This window comes from Hemitrygon akajei, chromosome 11 (genome assembly GCF_048418815.1).
Source record: "Hemitrygon akajei chromosome 11, sHemAka1.3, whole genome shotgun sequence".
Lineage (NCBI taxonomy): Eukaryota > Metazoa > Chordata > Chondrichthyes > Myliobatiformes > Dasyatidae > Hemitrygon > Hemitrygon akajei.
In genome coordinates, this window is record NC_133134.1 from 47,016,592 (window position 1) to 47,032,223 (window position 15,632).

Here is a 15,632-nt window from a genome sequence, read left to right on the forward strand (position 1 = left end):
TGATAACTGTGGCTATTCACTTAGATTTGAAGATGAATCTCTGAATATTGTCCAGTCCACCGACTCAAGCAGTCCTGTCAGTGTTCCTTCGCCTCCTTCAACCATATCTTCTTGGTCCTCACCACTGATGCTGTGGCCGTTACTCTCTGTAAAAACACTGGGAGTAGGCATACAGCCAGGTGATTTCCTGGCCATTTCCCAGGAGTGAAGGGAGTTGAACTTACTTTTCCCTCATGCCCTTCAGCTCTGATTAATTTCAGGTCGCAGACAGCTGGAGTGAAAATCAATTGCAGCTTGGTCAGCAGGGTATCTAGGAACTGTGAACATTGAGGGCAATTAATCTATCTCCTTAACCAATTAATGATCAACCACTCCTTAACCTGACATCTTGGACCCGCCATAAGAACAGAATTAGACTATTCAGTCCTCGAGTCTTCAGCATTAGATCGTGGCTTATTTATTTTCCTGTTCAACCCCATTCTTCTGTCTTCTCCCCGTAACCTTTGACATCCTTACTAATCATAGCCGTTTCAACTAAATTGGCATGAAATTACATGGAAGAAAATGTGTGCTTCTCAGATTTTTTTCCTAAATTGAGCATAAAGATGCAAATTTAATACTGAGTTTAGGTAGCTTTATTAGTGAAATTTAAGAACCAGAACCACTATCTACATTTAAATCATATAATTCAACAAAGATAGAAGTGTTATTTTCAAGGTTAGTATGGTGATTGTATGCATCAAATCAGAGAAACAATAGATTCTGCAGTTTTAATTTTTTCAGAAATACTGCAATAGTAAAAGTTTCCAAGTGGACCATACTGGAAATTGTATAGACATACTGTACAGTTTTCAATATAATCCACTGATAAAGGGATATTTTTCTTGAGGCATGCTGCATTTCGTAGAATTAGATAAAATAGTACAGAAACAGGACTTTCAGCCAACCTTGCCCATGCTGATCATGATGCTTATCCACACTAATCCCACTTGTATGTGTTTAGGCCTGGATCCAGTCTATACCTTTCCTATCAAAGTACGTATCCTAAAACTTTTTAAACATTGCAATTTTATCTGCTTCAACTGTGTTAGCTTGTTCCTGATGATTACCAGCTCCTGTATGGAAAAGCTTATCCCTGTGATCTCCTTTAAAATTCTACCCTTTAAACCTGTTCCCTTGAAGTTCCAGATTTGCTCTGTCCTGGAAAAAGGATGCTATCTACACCCCTAATAATCTTTTATAAAACTCCTATTTAGTTTGCTACTTTGATTAACAGGGAGATTGGAGGTAATCATGAACAAACTAAATTGAAACTTTGTATTAATATTTCATACTTTCAAATTCAAACTAATCCTGGAATTCACTTTTCGTTGAATATTCATGCACACTCACTTTTTCCCATCAGTCTGCAAAATGTCTCTTGGAGAAATTCTTGTCAATGTTGGGTAAAATGCCAGTAATTTTAGCTCATTGTTTTTCAGATCACAGTCAAAACATTTTTTTCACAAAGCTAGACTGTTGGTGGGATGGTGAAATGTAGTAATAGTCTGAGTTATTTTATTTAATGGCATGTACTAATTAATGACCCAGAGTTTGTGGCCTGTGTCTTATCATCACCATTCACTCCAACCTCAAAATAAGCTCCTTACAAGGATATAGCAATCTCTGTGCACAAACTTTTCTGAAGCCTAATGTCAATTTCAGGGGATCTCTGACAACCAGTGATTTTACTGGCTAAACTGAGCACAACAAAGAACTTTTTAATCATCAAACCAGGAATAATGTAATGCTTTTGTATTACTATTAAACAAAATACAGGATTAAATTGAACATAGGTCTTTAAAATTCATTGCTTTGTAATATTTTATGTACTTGGTAATATTTTATATCATTTTATAATTGCATTATAATTTGCTAAGCGATAATTAATCATGCTTGGCAAATGATTATAATGCATTTTGATAAGGTATTTGATAGAGCATAAATGTAGGTTCTGGAAATCTTAAGTGCTGAGTTTGGTGATAGTAATCTTTGAAGTGAATTTTTAGTGTGTGATTTATAGTGTAGAATAAAGAAAGGAGAATCTCCCTCTTTCCTTTCAATTTGTAGACACTCCTTTTTGTGCTTTTGTTTTCATTCTTGTTGTGTCCTTTCTCCAATGATGAAATTTGGTGAATTCTCCTTCCAAAGACACCCTGAGAGTCAAGAAATTGAACATAAAGAAGGGACCAATGTTTTTGATTTGGAGCTTTTAACTTCGCTTCCAGCTTGTTAGTCTCAGGTAGAATGTGTGTTGGCTCTCAATTCCGTTCATTATTTAAAAAGATTTTATAGATGTGGCACTTCTGTAACTTTAAATCAGATGAAACTGATGTGCCTTTATTTTCAGGTTTCTCAGCATAGTAAACTAAATATGCAATAACCTTTCTAACCTTCCTTTGAAATCATTTCCACATTACGTAGTATAATGAGTGCAGCTGGCCACAATGTAATATCCTGATAATATGTGACAGAACGTCCATATCACTTCCATGGAGTGTAGTCTGTGGGTATAATTGCATGCCTAAATTGACATCTGTTCATCTGTTACATCTAAATCCTTTCTTTGACTTGCAAAGTGGAAGCTATCTTAACCTACAGAGCATTGCAAATGCATTGTTCAGGCAGGACACTTGCCATCTGCTTATCGCTAATATGGCTGTATTGCCTTATAGATTGATATTTACAATGAGGCATGACAAGTTCTCTTGCTACTAAGCAGATTTATCTTTAAACATTCTCTTTGATTTGTAGTCCAATTTTTTAAATGCATACCTTTCTTATAATTGTTGAATTTAGGAAAACAAAAAAATGGTCAATTAAATATTTTAAATGCTATTGTAAGGAAAAATGCAAAGTAGATTAAGTCAAAATGAGAGTAGAGAAGGTATTAAGATGTAAGGACAGAGCAAGTATAAAACAGGCCCTGCTTGGTATGGACACAGGCCCTTCGATCTAATGAGTCCATGCCAACCACGGAGTTCACTTAGCTGATCTTAATTTCCTGCATTTAACTCGTATCTCTCTAAGCCATCCAAATGCTTCTTAACTGATACTATTGAACCTGCCTCACCCACTTCCTCTGTCAGCTTGTTCCATATATTCACCATTCTCTGTGTGGAAAAAGTTCACCTCAGGTCTCCTTTAAATCTTTCTAACCTTAACCTATTCCCCCACCCCATGTAGAAGAGAAGATGGAGAAGTCTAAAGCCATCCACCTTATCTATGCCTGTAGTAATTTTAAACATATCTGTATGGTTGTCCCTCATTTTCCAAGGAATAAAGTGGCCAACCTCTACATATGACTCTGGTCCTCAAGTCATGGCAACATCCATGCAAATCTCTGCACTCTAGTTTAGCTACATCTTTCCTATATCAGCACAGCCAAGTGACCCTCAGCAGTGACTTGTATAATTGCATTATAATGTCCCAACTCTTGTATTGGATGCTGTGAATGATAAATAGAAACTTGTTGGAAATGGCAGGTGCTTGGAGGATTCAAGTACCTTTCACTAAAAGGGCTCTGGAGTTTAAGTACTCTCGAACTTGAATCAGACTAAAGGAGATTATGTTGATTATTCAGTTTCAATTCTGACATGAACACGTGAGTTTAACTAATCATTAGACTGATATACCAACATTTTGCAGTTCCAATTTTTTACTACTTTTCAGTAATATAGCAGTTCAATTGCATTCTAAATAAATGCACAAAATGTTGCACATAATACATGCACATTCTGCTTCATTGAGAAACAAGTCAGCTGCAGTATACTGATTAGTTTACATCAGAGAGAGATCAATGTGCCGCTGATCACTGTGCTTCAATTAATTTCTTATTTTAACAGTATGCTTTTTTGTTGCTTTTCCTTCTGTTGCTTCCTTTATCCCATTGCAATCTGCTTCAGTCATTTTGTTCTAACCACAAATCTATTGAGCTATCAACCAGTGTACTGTGTAAAACACTTAATAGCATTTAAACATTTAAACATTTAAAAGTTGTGGAGAAATGTAATATTTTTCATAATTTATTTATTTAGAGCTACAGCATGGAATAGGCCCTTCTGGCCCAGTGAGCCACACCACCCAGCAATACACCAATTTAACTCGAGCCTAATTACAGGACAATTTACAATGACCAATTAACCTACCAACCCATACACCTTTGGACTGTTCTGGACAAAATGTACAATGCTATCTTGAAACTGTAGAAAAAAGTGACATTAATAGTCAATTTATTTTTGTGCAACACACAAAATGCTGGAAGAACTCAGCAGGCCAGGCAGCATCTATGGGGAAAACAGTACAGTTGATGTGTTGCAAAGTAATACAAAGATAGGTGGAGGAATGGGTAGTGTTGTGGAAACAAAGAACCTGCAGAGTGACTTAGGGCAATGAGCAAAGAAGTGTCAAATGAAATACAATGTTCAGAAGAGTATGGTCATGCACTATAGTGGAAGAAATAAATGGGCAGACTATTATTTAGATGGGGAGAGAATTCAAAATGCAGAGATGCAAAGGGACTTGGGAGTTCTTGTGCAGGATACCTAAAAATTAACCTCCAGGTTGAGTTGGTGGTGCAGAAGATGAATGCAATGTTGGTATTCATTTCTCAAGGTATAGAGTATGATGTGATGCTGAGGCTCTGTAAGGCCCTTGTGAGACCACACTCTGGAGTATTTTGTGCAGTTTTGGGCTCCTTATTTTAGAAAGGATTTTAGACATTGGAGAGGGTTCAGAGGAGATTCACGAAAATTATTCCAGGATTGAATATGAGGAGCGTCTGGCAGCTCTTAGACTGCATTCCCTGGATTTCAGGAGAATGAGGGGGGATCTCATTGAAACATTCTGAATGTTAAAAGGCCTGAACAGATTAGATATGGCAAAGTTATTTCCCATGGTAGGGGATTCTAGGACAAGAGGGCACAACCTCAGGATCAAAGGACATCCATTTTAAAACAGAGATGAAGCGAAATTACTTTAGTCAGGGGGTGGTAAATCTGTAGAATCTGTTGTCACAAGCAGCTATGGAGGCCAGATTATTGGGTGCATTTGAAGCAGAGATAGATAGGTTCTTGATTAGCCAGGGTGTCAAAGCGTATGGGGGAAAAGGCAGGGGTGTGGTGATGACTGGAAGAATTGGACCAGCCCATGACTGAATGGCAGAGCAGGCTTGATGGGCCAGATGGCCTATTTCTGTTCCTATATCTTATGGTCTTAGGCACGTTTCGGGCCAAAACCTTTTGGCAGAACTGGAGGGAAAAAATCTAGATTTGAAAGGTGGGAGGGGAGAGAGAAACACCAGGCAATAGGTGAAACTTGGAGGGGGAGGGATGAAGCAAAGAGCTAGAAAGTTGACTGGTGAAAGAGACAGAAGGCCTCCCCCCGCCCCCCCCCCCCCACCTTTCAAATCTACTCCTCAGCTTTTTTTCAACAGTCCTGCCAAAGGATTTCGGCCTGAAACATCGACTGTACTTTTTTCCAAAGATGCTACCTGGCCAGCTGAGTTCCTCCAGCATTTTGTGTGTGTTGCTCAGATTTCCAGCGTCTGCAGCTTTTCTCTTGTTTATAATTTATTTTTGTGTGTGTCTTTTTTTTTACAGGAATTGCCTATAAGACCACTACAATCCTGCTGGATGGCAGACGTGTAAAACTAGAGCTCTGGTAAGATTTTTTTAAAAAGTACAGTGAAAGTACAATTGTGGTTTTTAAACTGTTCTAGGATATTTGCAATATTTGCAGAAGGTTTGCAAGCTAGAGCCCTGGCTTTACTCTTTTTATATATAGGCTATGCTGGCAATGCCCATCTGAAATGCCCTTGGGGGAAAGTGATTGCCAATTGTCATCTTAAACTGCTGCAGTCTGTGAGGTAGTGATGGCAATAAGTGGCTTGCTGGACCACTTTAAAGAGTGGTTAGGAATTGATTGCATTGTGGGTGAGATGAGATTTAAAAAGATGTCCAACTTGTCATCAAGTGAATGTTAAACACGAGCTCAATAACACCAGCTGAAGAGTTGACATAGAATTTTGTTATTCTAGCTAACCAATTTTACTGTAGCAAATGTTCACATATCTCATTGTCATTGAGAATTTTCTGTGCTCAATTTCTTGCATCTCAGTAGGGACTGCATTTCAAAACATATTTGATTGTATAGCACTTTACCAGAGGCTAAGGATACTTTGAAGTTATAAAACTAATTTATAAATCCAAGTTAATTTCCTTTATTCTACATCTTTCTCCCCCCCTCCCCCCCCCCCCACTGCATTCCTGTCCTGTGCCATGTACTACTAATGTAATGGCACAATGGGCCATGAATAAGTTATTCAGGTCTGTCCATTATTACATCATTTAATAGTTGTCGGTAGCATTTGGATTACTCTATCTACTAACAGATCAAGTCTAAGCAGTTTCTTTGTGAAATATAATGTTACAGAATAAATGTTTGGGGGGAGGAAATCAATAGGTTGGTCAGCATGTATCACCTCCACCATCCTTACAACTGCTTACATTTCAAATTTGTAAGCAATATTTGGGCAAAGAAAAGGAGAGAGAGGAAAGTATGTTCTAGGATAGGAGAGATTCATTGAGAAAAATTAAGATGAATCAGAATCAGTTTTATTATCATTGACATATGCCATGAAATTTGTTGTTCAATACAGTGCAGTACATTAAAAATGAGTATTAAAAATAAGTAGTGCATATATAGTGAGGTAGTTTTCATGGAATCATGGACCGTTCAGAAATCTGTTGGTGGAGGGGAAGAAACTGTTCTTAAAATGTTGAGTGTGTGATTTTGGGCTCCTGTAGCTCATCCCTGATGATAGTAATGAGAAGAAGGCATGTCCTGAGTAGTGGGGATCCTTAATGATGGATGCTGCCTTTTTGAGGAATCACATTTTTGAAGACATCCTTGATGGTAGAGAGGCTAGTGTTCATGATGGAGCTGGCAGAGTTTACAACCCTCTGCAGCTTTTTCAAATCTTGTGCAGTGGCCCCTCTATACTGGACGACTATGCAACCAGCTTGAATGCTCTCCACAGTTTTACTGTTGAAATTTGCTAGAATCTTTAATGACGTATTAAAGGTGATGTTAGTGCTGATCAGAAATAACAGGTCCTTGCCTAGGCAGGTGTTAACTCTAGCCATGGTCAACCTCTGAAAGCACTTCCACAGAGTAGATTTGAGTGCAACTGGCCGATAATCATTGAGGTAGCTCACCTTGCTCTTCTTGGGAACCAGTATGATTGATACCCTTTTGAAGTGGGTGGAAACCTCTCGCTGCAGGAATAACAAATTGAAGATGTCCCTGAGTACTCCTACCAGTTATTTGGCACAGGTTTTTAGTGCCCTACCAGGTACACCATTGGGACCTGTCATTTTGTGAAAGATGTCTGAATCATCAGATTTCTGGATCATTGGGAACTCTTTTGGGGCAGGTGTAACCTGTACAAAAAGGATGGGTTGCACTTGAATCCCAGGGGGACCAATATCCTGGTGGGGAGGTTTGCTAGGGCTACTAGGGAGAGTTTAAACTAGAATTGTTGGGGGGTGGGAACCGAACTGAAGAGACTGGGGAAGAGGAGGTTAGCTCACACACAGAGAAAGCTTGTAGACAGTGCGAGAGAGAGGATACGCAGGTGATAAAGAAGGAACGCGCTCAGACCGAAGGCTTGAGATGTGTCTATTTTAATGCAAGGAGTGTTGTAAACAAAGCGGATGAGCTTAGAACATAGATTAGTACTTGGAGATATGATGTGGTGGCCATTACGGAGACTTGGATGGCTCAGGGATAGGAATGGTTACTTCAGGTGCCGGGTTTTAGATGTTTCAGAAAGGACAGGGAGGGAAGCAAAAGAGGTGGGGGCTTGGCACTGTTGATCAGAGGTATTGTCACGGCTGCAGAAAAGGTGGACACTATGGAGGGATTGTCTACAGAGTCTCTGTGGGTGGAGGTTAAGAACAGGAAGGAGTCAGTAACTTTCCTGGTGTTTTATTTTTATAGGCCGCCCAAAGTAACAGAGATATTGAGGAGCAGATAGGGAAACAGATCCTGGGAAGATGTAATAATAACAGAGTTGTTGTGATGGGAGATTTTAATTTCCCAAATATCGATTGGCATCTCCCTAGAGCAAGAGGTTTATATGGGGTGCAGTTTCTTAGGTGTGTTCAGAAAGGTTTCTTTTTTTAAATAAACCTTTTTTTATTGAGTTTTCAAATAATTACAGAAATAAAAGAAAATATATGAAAAAAATATATATATACCCTTCCCCCTCCCCTTAACCCCTCCCCCTAACACGCCTATAGAAAAAAGAAAGAAAGAAAAAAGAAAGAGTATAACTTGATTCAAAAACAGGCAATTAAACAAGGAGTCCATAAGTCAAGAGGAAAATGGGAAAGTGACTTGAATATTAAAATTGAAGAAACAAATTAGTCAAGACTATGTCTTGATAGTATGACAAATACAATAAATGTCCGGTTAAGATTAGTGCAAATTAATTTTTTACATCAATTATATATTACACCACAAAAAATAAATAAATTAAACTCAGAAAGGTTTCTTGACACAGTATGTAAATGAGCCTACAAGAGGAGAGGCTGTACTTGATTTTGTATTGGGAAATGAATCTGGTCAGGTGTCAGATCTCTCAGTGGGAGAGCATTTTGGAGATAGTGATCATAATTCTATCTCCTTTACAATAGCTTTGGAGAGAGGTTGGAACAGACAAGTTAGAAAAACTTTTAACTGGAGTAAGGGGAATTATGAGGCGATCAGGCAGGAAATTGGAGGCTTAAATTGGAAACAGATGTTCTCAGGGAAATGTACGGAAGAAATGTGGCAAATATTCAGGGGATGTTTGTGTAGAGTTCTGTATAGGTACGTTCCAATGAAACAGGGAAGTTATGGTAGGGTACAAGAACTGCAGTGTATAAGGCTGTAATAAATCAAGTCAAGAAGAAAAGAAAAGCTTACGAAAGGTTCAAAGAGCTAGGTAATGTTAGAGATCTAGAAGATTATAAGGCTACTAGGAAGAAGCTTAAGGAAATTAGGAGAACCAGAAGGGGCCATCAGAAGGCCTTGGCGGGCAGAATTAAGGAAAACCCCAAGGCATTCTACAAGTATGTGAAGAGCAAGAGGATAAGACGTAAAAGAATAGGACCTGTCAGGTGTGACAGTGGGAAAGTGTGTATGGAACCGGAGGAAATAGCAGAGGTACTTAATGAATACTTCAGTATTCACTATGGAAAAGGATCTTGGTGATTGTAGTGATGACTTGCAGCAGACTGAAAAGCTTGAACATGCAGATATTAAGAAAGAGGATGTGCTGGAGCTTTTGGAAAGCATCAAGTTGGATAAGTCACCGGGATGGATGAGATGTACCCCAGGCTACTGTGGGAGGCGAGGGAGGAGATTGCTGAACCTCTGGCGATGATCTTTGCATTATCAATGGGGATGAGAGAGGTCCCGGAGGATTGGAGGGTTGCAGGTGTTGTTCCTTTATTGAAGCTTGAATGATGTATATCATCCTCACTTTGTATACCAGCTCCGGGGTTGTGCTCCCAATGGGTTTTTTTTTCAGTTAGTAGAGGCTTTTTTTTCCTTTCAGAAAAATATTCTTAACACTTTATTTTTGCATATTATTATTGATATATTGCTTAGCTTTGTGAATCTGTTATTTGCTAATTTAATTCTTTATTGTACATAATGACATATTGACTTAATGTATCTTTTGTTGATCTTCAATAATAATTAATAAAAAAGATTTTAAAATGAAATGTTGTTCCTTTATTCAAGAAAGGGAGTAGAGATAGCCCAGGAAATTATAGACCAGTGAGTCTTACCTCAGTGGTTGGTAAGTTGATGGAGAAGATCCTGATAGGCACGATTTATGAACATTTGGAGCGGTTTAATGTGATTAATAGTAGTCAGCATAGATTTGTCAAAGGCAGGTCGTGCCTGACGAGCCTGATTGAATTTTTTGAGGATGTGACTAAACACATTGATGAAGGAAGAGCAGAAGATGTAGCGTATATGGATTTCAGCAAGGCATTGGATAAGGTATCCCATGCAAGGCTTATTGAGAAAGTAAAGAGGGATAGGATCCAAGGGGACGTTGCTTTGTGGATTCAGAACTGGCTTGCCCACAGAAGGCAAAGAGTGGTTGTAGACGGGACATATTCTGCATGGAGGTCGGTCACCAGTGGAGTGCCTCAGGAACTGTTCTGGGACCCTTTCTCTTCGTGAGTTTTATAAATGACCTGGATGAGGAAGTGGAGGGATGGGTTAGTAAATTTGCTGTTGACACAAAGGTTGGAGGTATTGTGGATAGTGTAGAGGGCTGTCAGAGGTTACAACGGGACATTGATAGGATGCAAAACTGAGCTGAGAAGTGACAGATGCTGCTCAACCTAGAATATAGTATTAATGTTAATACTCTTGGCAGCGTGGAGGATCAGAGGGATCTTCGGATCCGAGTCCATAGGACGCTCAAAGCAGCTGCGCAGGTTGACTCTCTGGTTAAGAAGGCGTATGCTGTATTGGCTTTCATCAATCGTGGAATTGAATTTAGGAGCCTAGAGGTAATGTTGCAGCTATATAGGACCCTGGTCAGACCCCACTTGGAGTACTGTGCTCAGTTCTGGTTGCCTCATTACAGGAAGGATGTGGAAGCCATAGAAAGGGTGCAGAGGAGATTTACAAGGATGTTGCCTGGATTGGGGAGCATGCCTTATGAGAATAGGTTGAGTGAACTCGGCATTTTCTCCTTGGAGAAAAGGAGGATGAGAAGTGACCTGATGGATGTGTACAAGATGATGAGAGGCATTGATCGTGTGGATAGTCAGAGGCTTTTTCCCAGGGCTGAAATGTTTGCCACAAGAGGACACAGGTTTAAGATGCTGGGGAGTAGGTACAGAGGGGATGTCAGGGTTAAGATTTTTACTTAGAGAGGGGTGAGTGCCTGGTATGGGCTGCCGGCAACAGTGGTGGAGGTGGATATGATAGGGTCTTTTAAGAGACTTTTGGATAGGTACATGGAGCTTAGTAAAATAGAGGGCTATAGGTAAGCCTAGTAATTTCGGAGGAAGGGACATGTAAGGGGCCTGTATTATGCTGTAGGTTTTCTGTTTCTATGTTCTGAATTCAGCCTCAGAGAAACATATCTCAGCTATATGCCTCAGGGATTTGCACAGGTATAGTTTTATTCTCCCTTTCAAAGCTTGCATAAAAGCCATTCAGTTCATCAGGGAGTGAAACATCACAGCTTAGATTATGATGTTAGGTTTCCCCTTATAGGACATAATGGCCTGCAAATCCTGCCAGAACCAACATGCATCCAATTCTGTTTATTGCTTATTCACTTATAAGATAGCCTTTTATAGGTCATACCTGGACTTCTTGTAAAATTCTGAATCACTGGTCTCGACCACCACAGATCTAGTCCTCAACAGTGAATCTCACTTTATCCATGGTTTCTGGTTTGGGAATGTCTAGTATGTTCTTAAAAGCACACACTCATCCACACAGGTCTTTATGAAGTTGGTGACAACGTGGCATATTCATTCAAATCCACAAATGAATTCTTGAATATGGCCCAGTTCACCAATTCAAAACAACCTTATAAACACTTCTCTGCCTCCCTTGACCATACCTTTGCAGTTCTCATCACTGGTGCTGCGGTCCTCAGCTTCAGCTTATCCAGCAGGAGTAGAAGTGCAGCCAGGTGATCGTACTTGCCAAAATGTGGGCATGATATGGCATGGTAAGCGTTATTGATGGTGGTATAACAGTGGTCAAATGTGTTGACTCCTCTAGTTCCACAGGTGATATATTGGTGATATTTGGTCAGAAACTTCTTCAACTTGGCCCGGTTCTTGTCCACACAATGTTTGGGAAGGTATTGTTACGAATGTGCCGCAACTCTGAGGGGCCGAAGGGTACAAAGTCGCCCCCTCCATTTTGAGAATCGCAAGATCGCTATTAATTCGGGTCTGGGACCCAGGAAATGAGAGAGAATCCACAACGTTTGGAAAGTGTCCTGGCCTCAGTGAAACAAAACCATTGATAACGGCTATTGTCTCTTGGAGACGGAATTGTGTATTGAGTACTGTACTATTCATTGAAGCCCCTCAGGGGACGACCAGAGTGGGCTGGTGAAGGGATTGCATCATCCCAACCTGATTGACGTCTGAGACCCCGTGAGTAAGGATAAAAGAGGGTCTGGGGAACAACCCCTTTAGACGCACCAGGAGAAACGCTAGAAATCCCGTGACAGCGTTTAATAGCGACAACCGGTGGGGGCTCGTGAGCGTCCTTCCCTTGCCTGGGATTGGCGGGCTCACCACAGAAGAACGGCTTAGCTAAAGGAGAGGCCACAAGTGAACGGCCACACCAACGAGACTCCGACGGATCGAAATCATAAAAGGAATCGGCAAGTTTTTCTCCAAATCTCTCTCTCTCTCTCCAACCATTGCAAACCCAGCGGTCCCCAAAGGCTGCAACCTGCATGAACTGAGTGACTTTTATATTTCCATCGGACAATACATTATCCCCTAGACAACGATAGAGCTTATTTCTTATTGGTTATTATTATACCCGCACTTTTAGATTTAGTATTGACGACGTATATTATCTGTATATTTGTATTGATATTATTTTTGTGTATTTTTACTAATAAATACTGTTAAAAATAGTATCATCAGATTTCAACGGACCTCTCTATCTTTGCTGGTAAGTGACCCAGTTACAGGGTTCGTAACATAGTGGGGGCCTCGTCTTGGGATTTGATACCAAATTGGAGGGCCAGTGAATCGGGCTTTTAAGTCCAAACGTGGGTCTGGTTGCACGGGTAACCAGACGGGAAACCAGCAAAGATGGTCATTGACGAATTTATAGAAAACCCGACTCTGGAGGCGCTAGAGGCTGCCACAAAGTCGGACTTGATAAATATTGCGAAAGGACTAAACCTCGCAGAGGTGAGATTGTCGATGAAAAAGCGGGAGCTGCGGAGGGCCATAACTCAGTATTATATTGTGAAGAATGTGTTTTCAGCTGAGGTATTGGAAAATATCCCTGAAAAGGTACCCGCTAGTGGGACGGCTCAGTTAGAGTTGGAGAAATTAAGGTTGGAACATGAAATTAAGTTAAAGCAGCTGAAAAAGGAAAAAGAGCAGGACAGAGCTGAGAAGCAGAGGGAGCATGAAATTCAGTTAAAACAGCTGGAAGCCGCTGAAAAGGAGAAGAAAAGGGCCGAGAAAGAGAAGGAAAGGGCCGAGAAAGAGAAGGAAAGGGCCGAAAAGGAGAAGGAAAGAGCCGAGAAGGAGAGAGAGTATGAGGAGAAAGCGAAACAGAGGCAACATGAGATGGACCTGGAGAAGTTAAGGCAAGAGCGAAGAGCTCAAGGGTCAGACCGAGAGGAGCAGTTTAATGTTAATCGGGAGTTTAGGTTAGTACCTCCGTTTGAGGAGACGGATGTTGATAGTTATTTCTTGCATTTTGAAAAGGTAGCAGTGAGTCAGAAGTGGCCCAAAGATCAGTGGATGGCGTTGTTACAAAGTGTGTTAAAAGGGAAGGCACAACGGGCATATGCGGCATTGTCCATGGAGGAGGAGGAGTCTGAGAATTATGAGAAAGTAAAGGAGGCCCTTCTTCGGACCTATGAATTGGTACCTGAAGCGTATAGACAAAAGTTCAGAAATTTAAAGAAAGGGTGGAACCAGACGTATGCAGAGTTTGTCTATGAGAAGGGTTTGCTCTTGGATCGCTGGTGTGCAGCAGAAATGGTGGAAGAAGATTTTTGGCGTCTCAGGGAGTTAATTCTGATTGAGGAATTTAAAGGTTGTGTTTCAGATGATATCCGGATGTATTTGAATGAGAAGCCGAATAAGTCCATCTCCGAATTTGCTAGGTTCACAGATGAATATGCCCTAACCCACAAGACAAAGTTTTCCTCGAATAAAAGTTACCAGAGAGACCGTGGGAACGGTAGAGAAAGCCCGCTGGCTGAGGCAGAGATTCAGCCGGGAGCTAGCGGTAAAATTAAGGAGGAGGAAAGGCAAGACGGCAGGAGAGGTCCTGGCTTGACCTGTTTTAATTGTGGAAAGGTTGCATCTAAGTGCCTTGCTCCGAGGAAGGAGACAGGAAAATGGAAAGCAGCAGTCCCTACAGGATGTGTTGTGGTGATCCGTAAACTGACGAGAAAGCCCCAGGTAGACAGAATACAAGAAGGGTCTGAGAAATGTATTTCAGAAGGAACTGTGTCTGTGAAAGAGGGAGACACACCAGTTCCAGTGCGGATCTGGAGAGACACGGGAGCTGAACTGTCATTGATTCGCAGTACGGTACTAGATTTTGGTCCTCAGACTGGAGAGGTAGCTTTGAGGGGCATAGGAAAAGGGACAGAAGCGGTGCCCTTGCATAGGATCATTATAAATTGTGAGCTGGTATCTGGACCAGTTGAAATAGGGGTGCGATCAGAAGTCCCGAGAACTGACGTAGACATCCTACTGGGTAACGATTTAGCTGGTGGTGACGTTTGGTCGGCCATGGAGCTGACGAGCCAGCCTGTAAGTGTTGAGGTCCCGCCCCTAGATTCCAAGATCTATCCCGCATGCGCGACCACTGCATGTCCTGCATGTCGAGAAAGGCAGCTGAGAACGAGACCAGTTTAAATCAGGCCAGTATCGATTTGGCTGAGACGTTTTTACCAACCCTGTACCAAGAGGAGTTAGAGGGTGGTAAAACGGAGAATAGGAAAGTGAAAGAGAGTAAGGGAGAGGAGGTAGGCCTGCCCTTAGCCAGGAGGAAATTTATAGAGGCACGGAGTAAAGATGAGAAACAGATAAGGCTGTTAAAAGGTCCAGGGTTGGACATGGATGATCTGTCTGGTTTGGCAGAACTGTTTGAAGAAGTTGAAGATTCTAAAGGTGTTCCCGATAATGAAAGGAGGGCAGTCCTAGATGAAAAGGATGCCATTACCTTGAAGAAGTTTGCTAGGTTGGCAGATGAGTTTGTTTCAGCCCGCGGGGTTGAGTTTACTTCGGAAGGGAGTTGCCCAGAGAGTAACTGGAAGAGTCAGGGGAACTTAGAATTTGAAAAGGGTACTGGTATTGAAAGCCTGGAAGAGGCAGATGTCCCATTTGAGTGTGTTCAAGATGTGGATGCACATGGTACTGAACCTAGTAATGGAGCTCAGAAAAAGTCTGAGGTATTTGATTCAGTTGAAAAGGAATGCAGTCCCTGTGGGTCAGATGGACTTGGTTCAGTGAAGACAGGGTTAACCTTGGTACTAGTGGGAAGTGAGAATTTCCAGTTGTTTGTGTTCGAAGGTGTGTTAAAAGTTAGTGAGGAGATAAAAGGTGGTGAGGTGAATTTTATTATTGAAGGAAAAGGGAAAAGTGTAGTTCCTAAATTGAATGAAGAAAATTTAAAGTCTGGATTGATGTCAGAAGCAGCCACCAGGCTACAGAGACGATGGCTTAGTAACATGGTGCCTGCGAATCAATTACAGGTTGATTTGGAATATAAAGGTGCCCCACACGCTATTGTTATTCAAGGGAGTGCTGTGTAGAGGCAGAATTTGAAATGCTGTTTGGACA

General features: G+C 41.1%; 1 protein-coding gene across 1 annotated transcript in view; it reads left to right on the forward strand.

Moving 5' to 3' along the window:
- The window catches only part of rab40c (RAB40c, member RAS oncogene family), an 80,704-nt gene that overhangs the window by 36,423 nt on the left and 28,649 nt on the right, over positions 1-15,632 (forward strand). Inside the window, exon 2 of the mRNA XM_073060771.1 lies at positions 5,640-5,700. Coding sequence (XP_072916872.1) covers positions 5,640-5,700 — 61 coding nt within the window. The remainder of the gene's footprint in view (positions 1-5,639; positions 5,701-15,632) is intronic.